Source organism: Accipiter gentilis, chromosome Z (assembly GCF_929443795.1).
Source record: "Accipiter gentilis chromosome Z, bAccGen1.1, whole genome shotgun sequence".
In the NCBI taxonomy this organism is placed as follows: domain Eukaryota; kingdom Metazoa; phylum Chordata; class Aves; order Accipitriformes; family Accipitridae; genus Astur; species Astur gentilis.
In genome coordinates, this window is record NC_064919.1 from 34,272,097 (window position 1) to 34,298,268 (window position 26,172).

The 26,172-nt window shown below is 40.0% G+C and overlaps 1 protein-coding gene across 1 annotated transcript in view; it reads right to left on the reverse strand.

Moving 5' to 3' along the window:
• The window catches only part of LOC126035728 (E3 ubiquitin-protein ligase KCMF1), a 59,434-nt gene extending 34,057 nt beyond the window's left edge, over nucleotides 1–25,377 (reverse strand). Inside the window, exons 1-2 of the mRNA XM_049794581.1 lie at nucleotides 25,252–25,377; nucleotides 307–474 (exon numbers count right to left, since the gene is read on the reverse strand). Of these exons, the coding sequence (XP_049650538.1) occupies nucleotides 307–474; nucleotides 25,252–25,267 (184 nt within the window). The 5' untranslated portion in view covers nucleotides 25,268–25,377. The remainder of the gene's footprint in view (nucleotides 1–306; nucleotides 475–25,251) is intronic.
• Nucleotides 25,378–26,172: the final 795 nt, after the last annotated feature.

The following is a 26,172-nucleotide window of genomic DNA, read 5'->3' on the forward strand; positions in this document are numbered from 1 at the left end:
AAATTTCTTTACTGAAAGGGTTGTCAGACATTGGAACAGGCTGCCCAGGGAAGTAGTGGAGTCACCATCCCTGAAGGTGTTCAAAAAACACATAGATATGACACTTCAGGACATAGTTTAGTAGGCATGGTGGTGTTGGTCTGACAGTTGGAGTCGATCTTAAAGGTCTTTTCCAACCTAAACTATTCTATGATTTTCACTGTGCTACTGGGGGAAATGATTAATAAGTAGAAACATGAAAAATCCATATTATGTTTGTAGACAAAACATAGCAGCAAATTACTAGAGTTTGAAATTATCACTTACCAAAATCTACTCTTGTTAGTATGCACTGCATTGGATGGTCAGTTGTATGCCTTGTTGTTGTTGCACCACTTTCATAACAAGTTGCACACAGATCGTAATCGTAGCAAATTAAACACTTGTATCGGCGACCTCGAAAATTTCCTTTTAAACATGCATCACAGCTGACACCTGTAAACAAAGAAAATTGCTTTAAAACAGCAATAAATGCACTTTTTTTTTAAAGAGAGGCAGATTTGTTACTATTGCCTCTCAACAACCCAAAGGAGCCAGCCATCTCTAATGTGCAGTTGACACAAGATTCAATTTTTAAATGTATTTACATCTTTAAAAGACACTGCTCTCCCAAAATCAGAATCTTGAATTCCTGAAGTAAAATAAGGGCACACGCAAGCACCTGAAATAATAATAGGTTAAGTTCTAAAATCTCTTCGGACATACCTTCCTACAGGCACCTTTACTTGGTAGTATTGACTGGTATTTTGACTGTTCAGTTAGGAATCTTGGGCCAAACACTCTTAAAAGCTAAACAGTATAATGGCTGATCAACAGGAAAAACTAACAACAAGCAAACCAACCACTAACAAAAATCCACTAGTTTTGCAGCCTTTACTTGCACACTTCCCAATACTTTAATTCTGAAGAACATCATAAACATCCCTGGCATTATATGTGGGGTACAAATTAGGATCTTTTTCCATTTTAAGCAACAGAAAAAAATTAAGGTGTTTTTTGAAGTCAGCTGCACCAGTTCTCTCCACCCTATTTCTTTCTCAAGTTCAATCTTTGCACTGTAATGTAGTCAAGCTGCATGTGTTAAAGAAAGTCTTTATAGCTTCCAAAGGTTTTAATTTTTTTCTGCATGGTTTCAGTTCCCTCTTGGTTATTTCATTTAGTGCAGAAGTATCATCATCTTGTAATCTGTCAAGTCTAGCACAAACTTCCTTCAATCACAGTAGCAAATTAAGGGCCTCCACGAAAGAAACCAGTGTATACAATTAAGGCAGGATTTTGATGAACATCCTCTTTCAGCATCAGCTAAGACATGTTCTTCACAGCTTCGTATGAGCACAGACAACTTTAGAGAAAAAGAACTCCCAGAACAAAATATTCACATTAGCCACCTCCCTATTTTTTTTTTTTCAAGCCTAACTGCCAGAGGACTGGTGTTAATTACAGAAATTTTTTTATTGTGCTACTCTGCTCTGTAGCATCTGAACAGAAGCTTTACCACACACAATACAGGAATGCAACAATAAGTAATTTTTTACATCTCTACTTATTCAATTTCATCATCACATTTAGATGAACAGTGGAAAAAATTTTCTCTTTTCCTTTAGTTTCTTTACCTACAGGGATAGCTTAAGGCATTATCTAATCACTTCTAATCTCTAAGCACCATGCGTATATTAATACTAAGGCTATTTCTTTAATTGCCTCACTTGGTATCTACTTTGAAAGCATCACTCTACACGGAGTACTATATTAGAAGAAAATATTTCAAAAATCTTTGTTAATAGCCTAGACGAATGACATTTTGAGGATGGCCCTGTTACCACCTTCAAAGTTTGTTTTTTTAAAAATCTCTCACTTGACATGTTTTTGTCTGAAGCTTCATCCATAAACTCTGAAGTATCTGTAACAACCTTTGATGACTTGGACACTGAGAGCAACCTAACTTCTGAGAACACCTGCTTATTAACTCTGTGGAATTAATTTCATTGCTTCAGTTGGTTTGTTTGCTTTTTTTCCATATAGAGATCTACAAAACTTTACCTATGCAGCATTGCTATCTCCCCAACAAGGCATGCTATACAGAAACCACTTCTCAGTTATTGGAAGCACTGTAAGTCTTTCTGTTGCCTACTAAACTTTCTAGAAACAGTTGATCAGCAAGTTAGACATCACACTGAAATAAGCAGACAAGTTTAACCTAAGGTCTGTCAGACACAGCTTTCCAGATGAAATATTAAGCCATCATTCTCCAGTAAGTCGTATTTTCCCCATTTTTTTCTTTTAAGCTCAAAACAGTTGATTTAATGCAGATGTAAGGCTCTTTGCAACAGTCAAACTCCTCCTGTCACACGTCCTTTCAAACATCTAGATTGCTCCCACTTGAAGACAGACATCTTTTTAAGAAGTTTTCATTTACATGTTTTCTTTATGCTAATACTTCTCCATATAATTCCAAACTGCAACCCTCATACACTTTGTGATACTAACTTCAGAGAAATTCAGCCAAACATAAATCACAACAGAATGTTTGTATTTAGAACTTCAGAACATTTCCAGTGAAAATGTACAAGATTTTCAAATGAGAGATGAATTTTGCTTCTTACAATTAATTATCAGAAAGTCTACAATCTCATTCTAACACAAAAACTAGCATTAGCATAACACATCACTATGGCTGGTGAAGTCAGACCAAGAGAACAGCAAAGTTATAGCGGCAGCATGCTTTCTACATCTCTCAAGGTTAGTATTTTGCCACAACTACCACATCCTCGCCTTTGACAAACAGGCTGACAGCAGGGGATGCACCAAGTTACTTTTCTATCCTTTTGTGTAGCACAGAATGAAAACCACAAATGGGAAAATGATAATTAAATTAAAAGCCTCAGTTTGGGAGGTAAACCCATGCCTAAATCCCAAGACCTCCCCCCGAATTCAGTAGGACCTCTTTTCCAGAAGTTACATCACTTATTCTTCCTTTTACAACAGTCTCAAAGTCAAGTCTGTTAGTTCTTCCTGTTCTTCAAGCCTATTACTTGGCAGCTAAAACCCCACTCATCTATCCAACCTGGGATCTGGAAATTGAAATACCCAAGCAAATAATCTCCTCCCACCCTATTCCTTCTACTAAACACTTAATTTCTTATGAAAGCTTTGATTTGGTTTTAATTTTTCTCTATTTTAATCTTTACATCAACTGAAATTCCATAAGTTCATTTCTTTTCCCTGCACAAACCCCAAACACTAAAAGGTAATGTATTCGAGTCAACACAGCATGTCTTTCACCAGATGTCTATCCAACATTTCCCTGCATGTACCTTACATTTGCAAATACGGTAGGTATACTACAGATTGAAGAATATCAGATTAAACTGGATGCATCCACATTAATCACAGGTTTTAAGAAGAAAATATGGTCTGGAGTAGTTCACTTTGAAGCAGGGAACAAAAGCAAGCAACCAACCAAAAGAACAGCCCAAACAAAGTGTGACAAGGATTTAGATACTCAGCATACACTTCCGACTTGTACGAAAACCTACTGACTTTAAAAGCATCCTTGAATGAAATTCTATCAACCCCAAATGAATTGCTGTTCACTGAGGACTTCTGATTCACCTTTTGCAAAGCAACGATTTTGGAATGATCAGAGCAAGAAATATCCATTTTAGTTACAGATTACATTTTCATTATCATAGATGATAGAGGTGGCTTCCTCACATGTTTTTCTACTTTATTATTGCTATACAAGTACCCACATATCCTACATAACATGTATCACGTCTGATTAAAACTTTGTTGCTCACTGACAGGTTTTTTTAATGCAACAATGTTCCACTAGAGGGTAGCATTGTGCTAAAAGCCTAAAGGGTTGGCATTCACTTTAATTACCAAATTTCCAAGTTCTGAAAGTTTCTGCAGCAGTATTCCCTCAAAATATCAATAGTCTCAGTCCCTCCAGCTTCATATTTTGGGTGATATGAATCAGGACATACTCAACGGTCCCATTAACAAAGTATGTTTTACTGCTTCAGTAAAAAATTCTCACTACTTTGATGTCAAGTCATCCCACATCTTCACCTGATGCAGGCCAATTACTTCGGGGAAGATATTATCACACAAGCATTTTCTATATAGCATGCTGAATAGTGATTTCTAAATTTTTTTAAACCAATACAAAACGCCCCTCCCCAACACCTTTCATACTTTGATCCTGATAGCCAAATATAATTTGGTCTTATGACACAGAAATGTTTTTGCTAGGAATTAACTAAAATGAAAGTAACTTCTACTGTGTTTAACAGAGACACCAAAGAGAGCACGTAATCTGATTTCGTAATGGAGAGAATAACACTGGACAGACATGCAGTTCAAATATTACATCAGGATTAATTTATTTTTACAATTACAAACAAAGCTAAGGTAACATCAATTATAGTGTCCTGAGCAGCCCAAGCCATTAGACACCCATTTGTAACAGAGAAGAGGGTTTTTTCCCCACTGGGCCTCCTCAGATCCTACGGGCAATCAGAATAATATTAGAAGCCCAATAAAGTGACCTGAGAAACTGTGGACAACTCAGGGTTGTTTTTTTTTCTTATGAAGAACATAGGGTCAAAGATAAGCTGTATAGAGACACTGGAATATGTTCCTGCATCAATGTGAGCTGCTAGGCTTTATCAATATTTTGAGTGTATCACTTAATTTTTAGAAGTTTCAGAGAAAATGCCATCCACTAATCACCAGAAAACATTTAAAACACATACGAAACCTGCATCTGAAGGATTCAAACAATGAAGACAGCAACATTTGGCTCCCAAGAGCAGTATTTAGTCTGTGTGCTATCCCTGAGAATTAAACTCCGTTGTTTTAGCAACACATTGGAAGATATTAGGTTCATAGGTAGTTTCACCATTTAACATTCCTGTCAGCAGCTAAATGTCCAGAAAACAACCTTCCAGCCTGTAATCTAGGCATTGTTTTTAAAGAAATTCAGTGATGCTCACTCTGAGCACTGATGAATTAATGTCCAACATAAATACATGATTAGCCTGTCAGAATAAAAATGCCAGTTACTGAAGCATTTCTTCCTACCGTAAGGAAGGACTTAAGTACTAAAGGTGTTCACCCTTCTCAATTACAAACAAAATTACATGCAAGAGTTCTACACTGAATTTCAAGGGGACTGGACAAACTTTAAGGTTTCTTACCTTTCAAAACCCCAACTTAAGCATGCAAGTAAAAATTAAAAAGTTGTGCTGCCTCTTTTGTGGTACAAAAGGTTGCAACCCATGTACTGCATTTTATTTTTATATTCTGAAGAACATAAGTAACACTTTAATACTCTTAATATGCATCTGATACATTTCAGTGTAAGATGCTCTTTCAGTGGGTTGGTTGGTTTGTTTTTAAATAAATTTGCTGAATATCAGCTATCTCATCTGTAGTTCACAGACCACAGGGCAACCCCAGGCCTTAAAGCAAGACATTCTACTTAATTAGTTCAGTTGTTTCCAAGACTGAAGATAGGAAAATATATGCCATTTGGTAACATTAAAAAAAGAACTGCCAAATGTTTCTCACTTTAGTAGCTTCATCTCATAATGTAGACTACTGCCTGATTTCTAGAACAGAAAATTCTCTGCTGTGAAAATTTCACCAGAAATTCAGCCAAACCATAGAACTTTGATTTTTGTTTATTTTTCCTCACGTTTAGTAAAGCAGATTGTGAAAACAAACATCAAGGAGACCTACAACACAGAGCATACTCCATCACCCTGGCAGCTCCAAGTGCTGAACAGAAAATTCACACACCATACTCTTGAAGTAACTAAAAATGCTCCATCCCCTCACCCATCCTGTGTGCAACAGGGCTGAATGTGCAGTATCTTCCTATAGCAGAGTGGAAGAAGCAGCAACCAGACTAGCATGTCTGCAAAAACAACTAGCAGGATTAAAGCTGCAGGCAGAGATGATGACTTGGAATTGGAAAGGGGGGAGGAAAGGGAGGGAATCAGGCCTACATTAGACCAGAAGGGCAAAGACGCTTTTGTTTTCTGGACAGCACTCCTCCTGCCTCTCCAGAGTCTGGAGGAAAACCAGGCACCTGAATCTTGTCATCTCCCTGTTGTCAACAAGTTTCACGAAGCCCGCATGTGCAGTGTCTGGTACTTGTCCAGAGCTGGTCTAGAAAGAAAGACTGTAGTAGTACTGCTGGCCCAGCAAGTTCCAGCCTTGGTCCTAACACACGAGCATCAGTCAGCATGCTACCAAAATGACTTTTTCCATTTTTGCTTTCGCACCCCAAGTTCTGGAAGTTACAGACAGAACAGTTTCAGTCATCTAGGGCATCAGGACAAGCGGTTAGTAAGCACTGCAAAACATGCCCAACACTATGCAGGAATCCTGCAGGAGAGATAGCTCCCCACAGCAACAGTCAACCTGCCTTTCCCATGAAACTGTCCTTTTCTCTCTGGAATCCCCCAATTCATTCGTCATTCCTTCCAATTCTGACACCACAACAAGAATCTCCCACAGCTGACTGCCTCGTATCTCTGTTCCAGATGTACAATAAAATATATGGGTATTTTTGAATACCCAATCTGTTTCACCCTCAGAGCAGTCCATCCTGTACACTGAGACAGTCAGGAAGGAGTGTCCCAGACACAAACTATTATCTGGCCAAGTAATTAAACTTATTATCTTAATGCCTATGTGTAAGGGATAAAATAAAGTTGTTCTAGTTAGCTTCATTCTGCTGCTTCCTATCTTGGATTTGTAACCTTTAAAAGTCAGTCCATCAATTTCTATTTGAGTACACAAATTATTTTAATAATGTAGTACTAAAATCAGTCAAAGAACAAGACTGCCATTACAACCATTTATATTTCCCTAAAACATTATCAAAAATTCACCGAATACCGAAAAAGTCACTCAACATCTCATCTCCAGATACAACTTTGAAAGGAAGGCCACAATATCTAAATGTAACAACTAGGGCTGTTTTTACTCCTTTGAAAAACATACTGAAACGCTAACAAAGTATTTGCAGTTCTTCAACACCTTAATAAAAAAATTCCTAAGTCACCTCACTTCAGGATTTACTACTTTCACAGGCAGGTTCTATGTATCTCACATATACATCATACTGCCCAGTAGATGGCATCCCACGACACCAAAGACGTTCATACAGCAGGTCCAAGAACAACTTTGGCACCATCAATGCAAATATAAACACCAAGTAAACATTTTAATTTTTTAAAAAATAGATAACAAACACTGGTGGTTTCACTACACCTTAGCTGAAACTGGCTGAAAGAGAGAAGTTGTTTTCTTACAACCCCAGATGGATGACATAATAGCCAGCTAGTAAACCCTGTGCACGCAACTTTCTTTTAAATATTATCTTTTCCAAAAAAATTCCAACCCAACAATATTGATGGGGTTTTAATTTATTGACCACTGTCCGAATATCATTGCCCAAGTACCAAATCACTGAAAGAGACAGTAGACAAATACATCTGTAAGATGAGGTTTAAATATTGCTCACGTACTCCAACCTGAAACAGGCCAAAACAGGTTCTGTACAAGCACACACATAGAATCTCAATCGATTCTTGCCAATATTAAACATATATTCTCTCTACACAATAAAAAGAGCAATCACTTTCTTTGCAAAGATTTTGCACACAAATCCACAGATTCTTCCATCTCTATAGATACACTGCTGGGACACCACACATATAAACCAGGAACTGCTCTAGAGGCTTCTGAAAACTCTGGACTTACTATCTAGACATCATTTTATCAAGAATCACTATAGAGCCTATGAGTCAAAAAACCCCAACTTTCCTGACAACCTAGGTAGAATACCTTCCAATCTTCTGTAATAGAGAACAAACTTGTCTACATTCAAGAAAGGACAGACAAAATAATGCACATCCCTGTGCCGAAATACAGAAAGCAAGCATATACGTAAAAAGGATTTTAACAAGTTCATAGGAGTCCTGCGAAACTCCTTCAGATAAGATGAGAAAGCAGCTACAGGAGACCAATCTTCAAAACACATTTTTTAACTAGCCTACCCTGTTTCTAAAGACTTTCGTTTAGCAAAATATAAATCCACTGTTACTGGAAGACAGCTATTATGTTTGAAACCTCCTAGAAAAGTATTGCTATGCCTTCTATTTTCTGTTTTATCACTTTCACAATTTACTGCAAACACCACAAAACAGAAACAGATATATTAGCCCCCCAAAAAGCATATTAAATACTTACTGACAATCTAAATAGTGTTTTCTAGGCTTCATATCCCGATCACACTCTTCACTAATTCTTCCTTAAGTTCAGAGAAAACTAGGTTACACTTTTAAATCCTGGCCTCCTACAGCACAAAGATGTTTTCATTCAGAGTACCACAGACTTCTAAATTTTCAACAAAGAATGTCAAGTATCTTCTCTGAATAGAGAATTACATTTAACATATTTAAACATTTAAAAACCAGCAGAATTCTTAACCTGTCATGAGAACTGATTTAGTGAAAGGTTTTCCCAGACATGTTTAAGACATTTAAAGTATAACTAGAAATGGTGTACATTGCAAAGATTTTTGATCAAGCAGATCTGGATTTCTAATTTAATATTTGATACTGTCCCACATGTCTCTTATAATTCAATTAATATAATTTAATTTGACCATCAAAACCATCACAACATGAAAGCCTGCTAGAGTACCGTAAACACATTAAAATTAAACAAATTGCAACACATTTATCAGAGTGCAAAAAGTTTATAATGTGGCAGCAAAGGGCACTGGCACCAGACATGATCTTACTTAACAACTCTGTTAATCTGGAAAATGGCAAACAGCATGTGAATTCTATTAACAGAAAAATACTTAAACTGAGGAAGCTGTAAACAGTGCCAGGGCAAGAAAATACCTTTAACAGCACTGGGGTAAATCCTGTATCTAGTAAAATCAATGGCAAAGTTTCTCATTTAATAGGACAGAAACAAGTTCGAGTTTCTTTCAGGATTAAAGAGAAAACAAAAAGATGCAGCCCAGGCAAACACCAACTGAAAGAGAATTGGGCTGGTGGGAAGAACATCACACAAAAATGAGTTTTGTAGGTGTAAGAAACATGAAGAAACATTGAGAAAAAGAAATTAAACAGAAGAACTGGTACTTCTCTGTTGAGCCCTGCAAGAACTAAGATGTAGTCTTCTCAGAAAATAAACCTTTGCTTATTTTGATTTAGTGTGTTATTTAATAAGAGTAACAAAAAAAAAAAAAGGAAAAACAAACAAGGTGAACAAGACATGTCCAGTCAGGCATGGGAGAGAACGGAGTAGTACAGCTCAACTGAGTAGAAGTTAAAGTGCTTGAAGATTCAACAGTCTTGACTCCTTTTTCTATAAGCCACTGTTTCAGGCAGATAAGAGAAAAACATCACAACTCAACACACCCAGCAGAGGCAAAATTCATCAGTTTTCCTTGTAAACTCTTACCTTTGCAAAAAGCTTAGCAGAAATTAAATATTCTATTTAGGTACACCCTATGCATAGCTCTGGTGTCTGGAATACACACTCAGCTTTACCTCCTTTCGCACTTTCAGACTCACTCCCAACCCTCTTAAACATTCCCCAAACAGGCAAATGCAGCAAGCTTTTCTCCCCTGCAGCACAGAGAAGAGGTTGATTTAACACAGGCAGCAATGCAGGAACCAGGCAGCACAGGCTGGGCAACCAGAGATGTAGAAGAGAAAGACAAAGTTTTCATGCAGCAAATGTTCCAGCTCTTGCAGTAATGCCTTGTGATTGTCTCACAATATGAGACTCATGTCTCACGATAGCCAAGACTTAAGTAAAGACTTGCACAAGGTGGTCTGGAAATATACAGACTTTTCATGTCAGGAAAACACATCCAGAAAGCAGCTGAGAGAGGGAGGGAAAGAATAACAAGTGGTTCTCCTCTTCATTAAAGAAACCAGTGATGTCCAATACACAGCTGGCAGCCATACCTAGATTTCTCCCTGTCACCCAACTAAGTTTACAGACAGGAGCACAAGAACACTTTCAAACTTACAGCCTACTTTCAAAATCACCATTCTGAATGGCACCACAATGGCATAAAAGAAATTTATCTTTCCTGAACACCACAAGAGGTCTAGGAACTTGTAAAAATACTTGAGTTTCTCTAAACTCAAGACAGAACGATAACAAAGATTTATTTAAACAATGGCAACAGGAGGTTAAAAACCTACAGTATATTCATTTAAGTAATAGCAGTGTTTTACCCTGGGCTTTCTCAGGCATTTTGCGTACTACGAACATAAACAGACTGCCAACACTATTACTCCCACTCTTTGTTACAGAGAACAGCTTCTCAAGCTGATAACATGCCTGCAGAAGCTACAATTGCTTATGATGTGAAAGCTACACAAGAAAAGTGCTATGGGAAATGCAGCAACCTAAAGCAAAAAAGGTTTCATGCCTATTTCAGTCTGGGTTTGAGTTTGTTCCATTCCTCTCCCCTTCCTTCCGATTCTCCATGGCGCATACTTTGCTAACTGCTTATATGTTCCCTGGATTGGCAACCCAGCCATTTGCCAGCCATACCAAATGACTACCTTTCTTTTCTTTCATTAGGAAGAGTTTCATTTAGCTTTATTACTTGTAGTTTCTTTTTTCTTCTCCTCTTACACCACATAGGCATAAAGAACCAAAGACTATCAGAACACTACCTTCTGAACACTTCCCTGACAGTCCCATCCATCCTTTACACATCTACCCAACTTACTTTTCAGATTAATTTACTAACCACTCTATTTGAAAATGATGAGATCGTTTTCCTAAATAGCTTTCAATCTATCACTAAACACTAAAAGCCATTACTGGTTTACAGATCACAGTTCATAGTTTTTTTCACTGTAATTAGCTCAATCTCTTAAAACCCTTTCTATTTAAGAAGAGCTGCTTTAAAAAAATATTTCTGTTCAAACCTGTCCTCAAAGTAAATCTGATTCTCTGGAAAACCCCTACACAACTTGATTTTCAATCCAACACACTAAAAAGGAAAGCATCACTTGGGACAAGTATGAAAAAAAATAATTGTAAGTCTGTCAAATCAGATAACAAGGGATCAATTTACTGTAAAAACATGAAAAACAAGTTCATCAGCTTCACTATTATTCTGCCATAAAATCCCAATCATATTAAGAAATTTCAGGACAGGAAGGGAGAGTTCATTTTTATTCCTAGAACTGAAAGCAGCCACCTACAATTTCAAAGAGAAAAAACAATCTCTATTTTTATCCGTACAGAAACTGAAGATACATTATCACTATTTAGAGCACCTATTTTCAACTGGAGGGGGAAACAACAACTCTGAACAAAACAATCACTGTGGTTTCAGTATACTGTTTTGTTGCAGGTATAAACACTAAAAGGCAGAATAAAGACGAAAAAAAATGGGATTTTTGTTCTATCCTGCCAAAAGTCAGATCTCTCAAATCCTCACATTAAATTTTAATGAAGCAAATTGCCAAGCACTGTAACTTGGACCACAAGAGTCAGACAGATATCACAATTCCCATCACCTTGCTTCAGAAAAAAGCCTTCTGCAGTCCTTCATCCTTACTCTGCATAGGAGACAGAGTCATTCAGCCTCACTCTTGAACAAGACATTCAGAATTAAACAATGTCAAAAACATTTGGAAAACTGCATGTGCATAAAGGATCAATAGCCAGATGGAAACAGTCTGAAACTTACAGTTGCAGAGGAATATTTAGTACAGGAACCTAATTTAATGACTGAACTACAAAAAAATATCTTATTTCCCACAAAGTTCTAAAAATTTAGAAATTGACCTTTAACAAAAAAAGATGCTTTTTAAAATGAAGATAACAGACAGCAATTTATAGACATGTTTTTCTTTATTTACTGAACTGCAAAAATAAAGCAGGTGCCTAATAATACAGCATTTTATCAAAACAGATAAAACATACCTCGCTTCATAATTTAAGAAACAAGAAGAGGGAGCATCAAACCCCATTAGGTCTCACTACTACATAGGTATCATGCTGCAGTTGCAAAATGCACAGAACAGGATTTTAAGGATAAGAGAAAAATCAACTGTACAAACAAATCTGATAAATCTTCACTGAAAGAAGTTTTTACATGATCTGCCTATTGGAAAATAATTGAGTGCTATAATATAAAGATCCTACTGAAAAAAACCTAGATAATGAAGCTGGGGGAGAGACCAGAGATTTTCACTGTTTTACCTCAATTTCTGCATCTTGGAAGGACAGACATAGTGCATTCATAACATTGAAAACCACAACTTTTTCTTTATGTTTTCAGACTAACTTATAAGCTCTGTTCTCCATTTCTACTGGCCTCTGCTTGAATTCTACACAGAAAGGTAGTTTTCGTCCACTAAACTGCTGAGCTATTTCAAGTTCTCAAATGTTTATGATCAAAAACACTCATTGTCATACTTGCATCTTCTGTAGTTAGTACCTTCTTCAAACACACAAATATTTTTTAAGACTGCCTCACTGTACACCATGTTGGATTCTGAAGTTTGATTTGGGAACATGTCAAACATGCAACCAGTTTTACCATCAAAAGAGCACAGCCTTCTAGTCTACAGATACCCCCAACTGAGGTTGGGTGTAAGCGTGAAACTCTATCCGTTTACCTTGGCAGTCTTCAAGGTAGTGTCACTGGGGAGCAGGGACGAAGAGAGACCTTCAGCCCATTCAGCAGAACAGCATGTCCACATTCCTGGTACAACTTTAAGCCAACTGTCATTTTAACAGGTTTTCTGAACTCTCTATCTACTGTACAACACATCAGGTCCTACAGGAAACAGTAAGAATTAACTACTTTCCTTCCAGACTCTTCCGCATGTGCTACAGCTGGCAGCTACCTTATTTTACTGACACACCTCTCAGCAGACCAATAAAACTCAGAAGCAATTCAGCACCTCTTGCCTTCCCAAAGTTTACAATTCTACATTAATTTTTCAGGAAGAAAGAGGTATGACACTGCATCTGAAATACTGTCCACATAAAATACAGAGTTTTGAAGCTTTTTGGGGATTTGCAGACATCTTTTAGTACAGGCAACAGACAGCACATAACAACTTGGAGCCTACAGTACAGGCAATAGCGAGTCCATTTTTCTTGTGTACAATTAGAAGATGCCTTACAATTGCTGCAGGAAGGAAACAAAAGGATTCACAACCCTATTACTTACACACAATTTCTTTAGTCTTCTTTACCCCTAAGGTCTGCTTCGACCTGAATATAGGTCATCAGATCATTCAAACTATTTCCTCTGTAGTTTCTCATTTCTGAGAGACACTCCTCAGACCCAGCAGCTTCTCTAGAGTTCCTGGATTAATTGGAAGAAACTGCAGTATGGACCCTCACAATTGCTATACACTGCCAAGATCTCCAAATGCTTAGCACTATGAAAGAGCATGCAGGCAGTGCCATCTTACAGATTAGGGACATGTAATGCAATGTCATATTACACAAGCTAAGAAAGTGTGTCTCATTTCTTCAAAAGCATTAATTTGTAAGAACATTACAAGAAAAGAAAAATAGGTTTGGAAGAACAAAAAGTTTAATGCAAGTACCATGAACACTATTCATCAGCTGCTGCCATGAAATATTTGCTCTGAAAAAATACATCATGGTATTCCTCAAAGCTACAGAGTCTGGAGTTCTGCACCTCAATTATCACCCCAAAGTACTTTATTCATGGCTGGATAGCTGTACTCTGGCATGTAGTTCTCAACAATCTGCTCCTTCAGCTTTCTGGTCACTTTCAGGACATGGTTTAGTGGGCATGGTTGGTGGTTGGACTCTATGATCTTGAAGGTCTTTTCCAACCTAAACGATTCTATGATCCCTTGAATTCCTAATGCTTCCAGGAACAAAATACTAAGTGAGCTTTGACATACAATGAGAATTACACTTCTCAGTACCTGGATAACATCATAGACTACAAAACAACCCCAAAACCTATTAAAATCCTCCATTTATTTTTTATTAATGTGACATCACCAGTTAAACTTGAGAATTTGCTTCCTGCAGATCCTCTGCTTCTAAATAAACTTCAGACAGCAGTTTGGAATAACACAAGAATGTTATCAATAGCAAACTCTACAAGTTTGACTAATAACAGTCAACTATTCTAAGGAAACTTCACTTTTAAAGCCACTCTTCTGTAGCAAAATTTCAAGCTCTTTTCTCAGCTCCTCACAAAAGTCTTCCAGAATAAGGAACACTTGGTATGCTCTCAGATCCTGCCTGGCAATTCACAGGCCTTATGCCAAAACAACCTTGGAGAAGATACTGACAGATCATAGATCACAGCATCCATTCTTTCTGCATTCAGGAGGGCAAATAGGTTTATTCACCTTCGCAGTTTTCCAAAATTGAATATAACCAAGGGAGAAGAAAGCTGGAATATCTATCTGACCTCCTCCTTAATCAAGACACTGCACGGTTTCTACTCAATCTTCTTAAATCTGTAAGGCATCTAATTAGTATAATTAACAAATACAAGTCTAAACAATTAAAAAAATTGGTCATGGTTTACAGCAGAGGTAACCAACTTCCAGCTGGAGATCAAACTACACTTACTGACACTTTCATCTTATCAGAACCATACAAACGATAGCAGGGGACAGGTATGGAGTAAGATCATATGAGCTATCTTATGCACATCTCTACAGCTTACTTTTGCAAAGCTTAGTCCTTCTTCACAGGCATCCTAAATTCTCTTTCCCAATCCTACCTCACTTTCCACAGCTAGGTTTAGGGAGAGAGTCTACTCTGGACTAACAATAATTCAGGTGCTGAAGTTAGTGGCCTTATTTACTTTCGGAAAGTAAAGAGAAAGTCAGAAGAAACTTTAGAAACTGCAGCGGTAGGACTATGTCTGTCCAGTTGCAACCTATGTTCCACCGCTACTACTCTTGGTGAAGCTGCTCTCACAGATCCAATTTCACCTGTGAATCACAAGGTGCTTCTCCCGACAGAAATTTTCCACTTACAGAGACAATCCACACCTCAGTTTGCATACTGATGTATACATAATATCTGTACACTAAACACCATTTGTGTTAGGCACATCTCATTGTTACTGCCTACATTAAAAACATATGCAAATATTTGCAATAATTAAAGCATTTACTTTCTTGACATGAAAGCGAGGCAATAGTATTGTGAGCACAGACAAACGTTTGTGCCCAAACCACAGACTTCTTCAGTCAATTTCATTCTAACTATCTCAAAAGAAAGACCAAACAACAAAGGTTTATAGTCAGACTCCCAGCAGTTTCAAATTCACTCCAGGTGAACACCAGTTTCTAAGCATACACATCTAATACACACACAAACTGATTAAGTTATGCAAAAAAAGTATTACCAGTAAAACTGAGTGTTGTTTCTTACTAGAATTAATTTATTTGGAAGTAAAGACAGAAGTTACCAACAATCACACAGTAAGTCCTTACATGACTGTATCCTAATGCATTTCTGACCTTGAAAATCTTGTATGATTTACTGCTGCTGGACCTAGGACACTTGAGATAGGTATCCACAGATATCACCTATTTAACAGGTCACAGCACTTGCTCTCCAACCACCCACCTCCAGGATGCCTCCATTCAGCCTCCAAGTAATTGTAATGTTGTTCTAGGCACGTGCCCAGGTGTTTGCTTCCAGAAGCTGCCATCAAGCTCCTGCCATACTATCTGGCACCTGGAGAGCAACTCTGTTGGTCTGCAGAGGAGCAGGATTTGTTTAGAAATTGGTTTAAAATTACAACCCAAATATGAATATTGATATTCTCAAGCCACTTTATCCCATCTGTCACATTAATTCATGCTAATTTCTACACTAACTGTTTATACATAAAGACTTCATTCCATCCTTTCAATTTTTTTAGGGTAAACACAGTCTAAGAGAGCTGACCAATAGTAATTGCCTTCAGCCAAAAATACTGGCTGTTTTAATATCAGTGAGCTAACAGAAGTCAGACCTTAAATATCCTTTAACACTAGGAATCAAGTGTTACTGAAGAGTTTTGTAAACAGTGACTCTCCTGAACAAATAATTAAAGAATTAATCAGTCATAACCTAGTAAGTAAAATCTTCCATACTAAAGCCACCTTGTCTCATCTAACAAAACCAAAATACAAATCTATCTCTGTAATAGGTCAGAGAAACCGCTGCCTAAAAACTTTTTCAGCAACAGTTGTTTTCTGAAATAAGTGAGGGCTAGTTGTGCTACTGAGAAATAACAGAGCTTTCCTTTTCAAAAAGGCTTACAGGGGCAGGCATTAAACTTCTATTGCACTTGAACCCAATATGGGTCTACAGTTTCCCCAGGTGTTTTTGAAAATCCCACCCTAGAGCTCTCTAAAGAGGAAAGTAGGAGAGGAAAAGCACAGTAAAGGGAAGGAAGAACAACGACAAGGAAGGAAGAGGGTGAAAGATAAGAGATCAAAGACAAAAAGAAGGAAAGCAAAGAAGATAATTTATCCTACCAGAGACAGCACCTCTTGTCAGTCAAGACAAGAAACATTGCCTCCCAAAAAGAATCTGGCACCAGGAAGTGGCAGAGGCCATGGGGGAAGACCAAATCTGACCTGAGGTAAGAAAAAAAATGGAATTATGATTATTTTTTAACCTTTGTCTGTTGCTTCATCTTACTTTTGCAATGTATTTTTTAAAAAACATTTTTTTTTAAATTAATGTCTGTCTTCAGCTGGATTTTGTCAGTGATGACAGTGGAATGATCCAGATCAAATGTGGAACAGGATCAATAGTATTTTAATAAAAGTGTGAAAATCTATGTAAATACTGAAATTAAAAACAAATTTAAAATACTATAGCGAAGCTGTATGAAATAATAGCTGCAAACAGTATATGCCACTGAAACGTCCCAATGAGTCAAAAATTTGGAAGAATGCACTTGCATCTATAAAACTTACTGCAGTGGAGTACAAAACCACTAATTCCTATCTTTAGGAGACTTTCCCGAGTGTCTTCTGGCAAGACATAAAATCTCTACCTTATATCCCACATGCAAATGGGGGAGACATCATGGTCTCCTGTGTCCAGGTTCCCTATTTAATTGTAACAAAAAAGCTCTACCCAGGTCTCCAACTGAAAATGGTCTAACTTCCAGAGAAAGTCTCCTAGAAGATCTAGATAAAGCAATCACAACAGACAGAATTAACATATTCATGAAATTCACTGCAGGGCCACAAATGGGCAATGAAAAGAGGAATTCTTGTACAAAGGCATATCACAGACTAAGCCTAAAAAAATATTTAAATATTTTAACATTAAAAATTGTAAAAAAATCCATCAAATTCATCCTCCCCCTAACACTGATTCAAACTACATTCTCAAAACAAACCTGGGGGTGGGGGATTGGAATTTCCAAGTATGTTGGAGGCTCTAGTAACTTCTATCGTACATGAAAATTAATTCCAAACTAGAACCAATGACTTCAAGTGGCAGAAATCAAGCCATCACCTGCACACACCTTTGAAATACAATTCTGAGACCTAAGGATGAAGATCAATTAGTTAGGTGAGTGATAAAAATAATATTAAAGCTGAAGACACTTCTATGATGATGCCCCACAATTTTCACTTGGTACTAACCTCACTTACCAACTTTGTAAATGTCAATAAGCCAAATAAAACTTTTTAAATAGCTCTAAACTGAAACCTTGGGTTTACATACACATTCTGAAACAGTGGAACTAATGAGTTTGTCTCTATGCTCCACACTGAATTCATAATGCTCTTACTTCATTGTGTCAAAATTAATTGTAATAATGCTATGTGGACATAAAAATGTGGATAACCATAAGGATCATATGTGCAAAAATTTATAGGAGTAAGTTCAAACCAGGTATTCAGGTGATGCTTCAGAGAAAGGTGTAGGAACCAAACGGGACATAAGATTTGAGATACTCAACTGCCGCATTCAAATCTGAAATAGTTGAGAGACCTGGAATATAAAGTGTAAGATAAAATCCAAAGCTTTAATTGTTTAATCTGGGTACTAGGTAGTCTCAAGACCCTGCAGTGAAAAAATCATCCACAATATCATTAGATACTGTATTAAAAAAAACACTTAAGCTTTAATCACCCTCTTCAACTAATGAAATATCTTCTTGTATTCAGAAAGGGAGATTACAGACTCTTGCATAGATAATGCCTTCCTTTCAGATTCCCTCTCCATATCAGCCTGAGGTAAATACCTTTTCAATTTCCATCCATGCAGTAATTCCCCCCCACATGTGTCCCGAGTCACTAACGGCACTCTTATTGAGTTCTTGGAACTCAGTGTGCCCAAGCTGCTCACAGTGCTTTATAATGCTGTTTCTGTATGGGTGAGCAACATTGCTGCCTATAGTTAAGCTTGTATATACCTCTTCTCCATTATGACTGCATTTTCAGTACCTGCAGGTACCAAATCCACTCATCTGTTCTAATTCTGTAGAGGGAAGAATGCATTAGATGTGGAAGATTTAGCCCAAGTGATTCCAAGAAAAAAACCAAAACAACCAAACATGAAAACTCCCAACTTTGCTCTTATTAAAATATATGCATCTTAGTATCAATCAATTACCAGAATCCATAGGAAATGCAATCTAAAACAACTTATTCCTTTCTAGAAAAAATACCACCTCACTCAGTGCACCAAGGCATATAGAGTTCAGTAAACAAAAAGTCTATTTGTTTTATCATCACTGGTCAGTCTGAGCCTTTATGTATCACACACGGTAAAATTTGCATTGACTATGGATTTCTGCACTGCCTTTTCCCTGCAAGCATTCCTCTACAGCATTTCAGTGCAGCACAAATATCAATTAATTAACTTTAACAGCACTTCTAAGCAGTATTTTCCTTCTCTTGAAATAGAGGTAAACCAAGACATGTAAAGATTAAAACTGCAAGTCCACTGCATCCAGCTGCCCAATCTGAGATGCCAAAGGATGGATTTTTCAGAATCTCTGATTTTCTAGAGTTAAGTGTTTTTCAAAGCTTATCGCTCAGTTACTACAGTTGCAGTCTTGAATGCTCAGATCCCCAAATCAGGCCTTCATAACATAAGGAACAAACAGCTAACAACCACCTGTGAATTCCTGCTGAAGTGATCTGCCTAGTAGTTGACATGAACTCTGGAGCAGAGGACCCTCTGCAGGAGGGTTGATCCAGCTTTCCACAACAAAACTCCACTGTCAACACCTCGACCATCCTTTCTTCCTGTAATGCCTCCTACGTGCTCCTTTGCTGTACAGTCCCACAGAACAGGGGTCTACCACACAAAACCTTCCTGCACCCTAAGAGAGGCAGGGGTGATTCGGAATAGATAATACGCAGCTGTGTAATTACACAATGCAGATACTCAAAGAAGGTTGAATTAGTGCTGTCTGTGCAACCAAATTCTGGCACATCCCAACTCCTGAGCGCTGTTCTTCCAACCTGCTGCTTTATCCAGCAGTTTCTTGAATATAGTTAACACTTTTTATATGTCACTATTCAGGTTTTTTTTATTCCTTAACAGTAACTGAAGCAACAACAAAGACACACCTATGAACAGCGACACCCACAACTCTTCCTCAAATGTTATCAGCAATGTAAACATACAAAGATACTTGAAAAGCTTTCTTTGTTTTATTTAATGTGTACAAATTTTATTTGTGTAGTACCACTCAAGCAACTTGCATGGCTCTCTTCCCCTGATCCCTTCTAGTCACCACTAGTTCAAACAAACATTTGGAAGAGTTATATGACCATTGTCTTCTCTTTTCACCCCCACCCAATAATGCTAAAAGTATCACAGTTCTATTCCAGTTTTTCTGCTTAAGATACTGGCTATTGACCTTTCAACACTAATCATTTAAACCTTATCTTTTTCTCCTGTTTCCCAAAGAATATTTGATCCATGGCATTACTACTTCTCACAAACCTGAGAGGAAAAATGGTCTCTCTTTACATGTTTTTGGAGGACCTTGTTCACAGACTCTGCAGGGAGAGCAGCATATTGGTTCACACACAGTATGTTTCCCAAACCATCAGAGCCAGAAACCTTTTTTTTAAATGAAAACCTAGCTTCCTCAAAAACAGCATGTATCTTGCCAGTTAAAATATCACTGATGTGTCCAGCTCCTTTTATTATTAAATGATTCAGTTTCTTACTGAAAGCAAACAGTTTAATAAAGCAATTACTGTGTTCCAGTATTTCTAATCACATTTGCAGCTGTTTACATTTAACAGTAATATTTTGTCCTAAACACAGCTCTCACTAGTTAAATTATCACACTTACTTTCAGATACTGCACTACACCTGTAATTACATGCATTAATATGCTACCATAGGGTAAACCTAACAACAGTATGAAATACTTTCACATGTATAGTTAGAAAATGCTTTGTCAGAGTCCAGTATTAGTGCAATTCAAAAAACCTCATTGTTTTACATTACATATCCAACTTTATCTGGATTTATTTTCTACAAAACAGATCTAAATAACAGCAACAGATGAAAGAATTTGTAATTATTCTGCATTGTGCAATAGCAAAATTCCACATTGGGAGAAGATGTAAGCAAAATATTAAAAGTGCATCAGAAGGCAGAAAGTTATAACTGGTCTCACAAATGCATATTTCATTATTAAATGCAATACTTCACCACAACAGTATTCTGAGTACTTTGTATGAAAAATATGTATTCTTGTTACCTCAACTAAGAGCTTTACGTGCAAAAATAGATTAATTCTACACTTAGTGGCAATTCTACAACTGACACTGCATGAAATATTAAGAGTTACACATCAACTGCTAAGTGTTATTTATCTTGAGAGAAGTTTGTAGTACCCTTCCACAGCTCAAGTATGACACAGCTCTTGCAAAATTATGAGGGGCAGAAATTACTGTTGCTTTTAATTTTTTCAAAAATTTTGTTATGGATAAAGTTTTATTTATGTTTTGTATTATGATAATACAGAAAATGTCAACAGCCCAGGCACCCAAGCTGTTCACTGTACAGCTAGAAGGCTGGAGCTAACACTACCATTACATTAGCTGTTTTCAAGTGCTTGGTCTGTTTTCAAGTGTAACTCTAGGATTTCTTGAATTTCAAAGACCAAGTTCTGTGCATTTGTTTTTAAGATGTGCTTATTTACCCTTCTATTACAAAGAAGCACTTGATTTAAAGATCTCTATGCAAGACATTTATACATACACACACAAAAAAAAGGAGCACTGAGACTCCAGCTCCCTCAAATACAAGGAGCTTGAAGCTGGCAGAGAACATTTGGAAACTCATGGTCCTGACAGTCACTGCTCTCCCTTCCTAGGTTTGTTACCACCATCCATTCACAACTTCACTTCACATGGGACTAGGATTAATTGCAGAGCTTTGCTGATTCATAAGAAATGCTGACAAGTGGGCACCACCAAAAACAACCACCACTTGCATTGCTGCTAGCTCTTTAAAGCTTAAAGAGTACATCCCTTAGCAAAAATCAGAAACAACGTATGGAACTGAGGCTGGGAGCGTGGTGCAGAGTGTGAGACACAGAGAAAGCCAGGCCCTCGTATGATCAGTAATGCTGCAGCAACCCAGTTTCACAAATGAAGTTGCAAAAAATGGTCTTCTAATGATATTACTGGAAGTTGTGATTCTCTATTTTTCTGCTGTCCTGGGTGGTATCTACCGCCATGTGAGAGAATCATTGCCAGATGCATGTCTACAGAAATAAAATCTGTAATATGCAGAATACCTTCTGGTATACTTTCTAGAGGATAACAAAAATTACCTGCCCACTCCTTGTAGGCTGCCAAATATTACACCACCACATACTCCTCAACAGAGGGGCTAACCCAGAGAAACACAGCATGTCACTCCTAAAAGGGAACAACATGAAATCCAAGACCAGGGGACGACCTCATGTTGCATTCTAGAAAACCAAAGGCAGAGAACAGCTAGTCTCTTAACACCAAATCACAGAACAAAAATGGCTTTGAAAAATTAGAAGTGACTAGCAATAGCAAGAGGTGGATAAACACCAACAGCTACTCTTGACAGTACTACCAACAGCTACTCTTGACAGTACTACCAACAGCTACTCTTGACAGTACTACCAACAGCTACTCTTGACAGTACTACCAACAGCTACTCTTGACAGTACTACCAACAGCTACTCTTGACAGTACTACCAACAAAGTCTCTTGAGTACCAAATGAAGACTTCAAAAAAGAGCAACAATAATTCATGTTCTAGTTGTGCCCATTTTCCTGAATTCAGGAGAAATGTAAGCCCAAAGCTCATGTGTGAAATGAGAGCACAGTGAAAAAGCAGGCTGTGGTTAGACTTTTTCTGAAGGATAACAATTGCTCTTTTTTCTCTTTTTTTTTTTTTAAACAACAGATTGTATTTTATGGATTATTACACCAAAGAAAACAGTCCAGAAACCCCGATGGAAAAAATTAAGCTTAAATCTCCATAAGATGCTTCATGGCCTATTTAAAGTCCCAAGACTTTGAGAATTCCAACATCTCCAGCATTTACCTTTCCAGAGACATCCTTTCCCATCATAAAACTCGTACAGCATCCAGTTTCTGTCAGGAGCAATCAATAAATCTCATTGGTAACTTAGAGAATGGACCATTTTAAAGGAAACACACAGAAAAGGTACCAGTTACTAAACATGATTAAAGCTTGCTTTTTCCCTATACCATACTCTTCCAAGACAACCCTTCCCAAACGAGCCACATTGGATCAAAAAAACTGTCAGCTGTGAATGACACCATACAGATCTGAAATAAGAATTACTTTTAATATTTCATTTCCAAGGATTTCCAGATTTCTAACGTAATTAAGTGTCCAAACCCCTTTTCCATGAAGTTGGAAAAGCATACCTCCCATATTAATATGAGTTATTCTAACCCTGTAACTAAAGTTGACTAAGCCAAAATATCTGAAGTGTGAAAAGGAGAATCACTGAGAAATTAAGAGACAGACCATAATTTTAACAAAAATATATCACAAGGATACAGTGACAGATATTTTTTATTCTCACAGTGTTCTCATGGTTTCACTCATGCGTGTGTGCGCATACACACCTGAGGAGTCTACATCCATGATACAGAATTACCAAAACTCACACTCACCAAGAAAAACAGACAGGTTTTTTTCTAACTAGGCATGTCTAGAAGGAACAAACACTGATGAATCTGCTTTGGAAAGGGAATATTAAGCCTGGTTTTGTTAACAGTCACTCCTAAAAATATCAACAAATAGGCAAGCAAGGGAATGTAACTTTCCCTACTACAAAAATAACCTAACACCATAGAAAAATGTACGATACAGCATCCATCAGAAACATACTTATGAGGAAACCTACTTTCACATTTCCTCTGTCTTAACAAAAAGGCTGCTCCAGGACTGAACTGTCTTTTTAGCAAGTGTGACTAGCTTTTATAACAGCCCATGCACTTACCACTATAAACACTAAAGAACAACACATGGTATTGCTTCCGTAACTTTAACCTGTTCAAGCTAGAAAAGGCTTGTATTCTACTACTATACTTTAAAGAGAGTATCATGAATACATGCATCACAGCAAAGACTTACAGACTGCATAATCCCACATCACTTACAACAACTTTGTGATCAATGCTCATTTCATTCACTATTGTTATAAACTGCATCTTTAATCATAAAGAAATCCAGCACCTCCACCCACTTGGGAAAATACATGGCGGAGGGCGGTGTGGAAAAAGAAGACAGATAGAATTTGATATCCCTACAAAATTTTAACTTTAAAAAAAAAGTTAGTGGTTTTAGGGAAGACAGTTCTTTGATACAGAAGCACACATACTTGCACAAACAAGAAGTCTACAAAATACTGTGACAGCACACCGAAAATCCATTTGTCCAGCACCAAGCTACCAACTAGAAGCCAACATTATCAGCCACAAATATGGAACTCTGCTATAACGTTTCTGTCAAAACATTTTAAGGTTAGGTAAAACAGAGAAATGAAAAATTAGCTAAGATAGAGCAAATGGAGACAGGTGCTGAATTAAGTTCCTAACATGGCAGAAAGTTATCCTTCCAGGCGACAAACCCCGGTTTTACAGTATTTTAACACGTCCAAGCACCTCACCTGCTGGTAAGAAAGGGCAGAAAAATCAAGCTACTTTCTCTCCTGGTTTCACAGACCCATCTTCCCCCTGTCGAAATTCCTTTCTCAGCTTCCAGCTCTCCCTTCATCCCGCTCCTTTTGACTAATTCTGAACTACCCACCGAACTCACTCACGGCGGTAAACACACAGCGGGAGCAGAGCAAACGCACGCAACGCGTTTCTCTGATGACCTCTCTTAATGCCTCAAAACACGCCACTACACCAGCACCGGCTTCCTCTGCCACAAGACGAAACAGAGAGAAAACAGGCAGCTCCCACACAAGCCGCCCCTCAGCAGGGCCACGCCAGCCGCCCACACGCCTCTCCCCCCACGCCCCGCGCCGGGGCTCGGCTCCTCTCCCCGACCCCCGGCAACAAGCGGGGCCCCGCACCCAGCCAGCTCCCCCGGGGTGCCAGGCCGCACTCCCGGCGCGGCCCCCTGCCGCACCGACCGCCCCCCGCCCCAGGGCGCCGTGCCCGGCCCGACCCGCCGCGGCGGCCGACACGTCGGCAGGCCGCCCCGCGCCACCGCCCACACCGGCCGGGGGCGCCGCGCCCGCCCGCCCTGCCCGGCCGCACCTCCCTCCACCCGTCCTTCAGGCGGAGGAGCGGGGCGGAACGGAACTGCCCGCCGCCAGCGGCGACCCGCTCCCGGACCCGCGCGGCGGCAGGCCCCAGCCCCGCGCCCAGAGGGGCGGCGGGGGAGGCGGCCGGGCCGGCCGCAAGGCGCGCGGGGAGACGAGCCGTAACGGCCGCGTCCGCCTCCCCTCCCCATGACACTGCAGAGCCGGGCCCGGCCGCCGCCCTCCGCCGCCGAGGCCTCCTTCCGCCGCCGGCTCCGCGGGCCCCCCTCCCGGCGGCGGCGCCGGCGGCGCCATGATGATCCGCCCGAGAGGGCGCCGCGCCAGGCCCTAACGCCGGGCCGGGCCCCGAGACGCGCCCCCGCCGCCGCGGCCTGGCGCTCCGCGCCGCTCACCTTCATGTCGGGACATCCTACTCCGGAGGTGGCGGCCCAGGCCCGTCTCTGGGCTCCCGCGGGCTGCTCGGGCGCCGCTGAGGCCTGGCCCCCCGCCGCCGCACGCGCGGAGCCCCGGTGCGAGAGGAGAGGGGCCGGGGGCAGGGCCGGGAAGGGGGCAGAAACACAAGAGGCGGCGAAGAGCCAGCCAGCCAGCCAGCCGGCCTCCCTCGTCCTCCTCCCTCCCTCTCCCTCGCTCGCTCGCCCTGCGGGGGGGGGGGGGGGGGGGGGGGGGGGGGGCGGATCCGGCGGCAGAGGCTTCCCGGGCACCGTGACACGGTGACTCTGGGCCGCGACGTCTGCTGGCGCCGCCTCCCAGGCCGCTCCGCCCGCTGCCGCAGCGACGGCGGCGCCGGGGCTGCCCGACACTTCGGAGCGCAGCCGGCCCCTTCCCTTTCCTCCTCCTCCTCCTCCTCCTCTTCCTCCTCCCGCCCCGGCCGCACGTCGGGAGGAAGAGGAAATGCCCCGCCGAAGCGGCGGCGGTCCCGCACTGGTTGCAGGGCCCCCGGGGCCTCGACGGGCGGCGGGGGAGGCTGCGGCCCAGGTAACGGGTCTTGACGGGGAAACCACCAGGACCGGCCTGACCGGCGGATGCGCGTTCAATCAGCTTTTATGAGGGGGAAAGAGTGGCGGAGGCCAGGGCGCATGCGCCGAGCCATTTTTTTCAGTTGCTGATGGTGTTACTCGTTCTGCCAGCCGTGGGGAACGGACGGCTTTCGGGCTGCGGACTCCAGGGCAGGCACAAGGCTGATCTCCTTCTTACTTTTTCCTCCTTCCCCCTTTGTCATACCTGCAGAGCACTCGTGCCGGAAGTGTCCTCCAGTCGGGCTCAGTCGAGGCGGAGGTGGCGGCGGCGGCCGCGGCCCCACGTGCCGTCTGTCA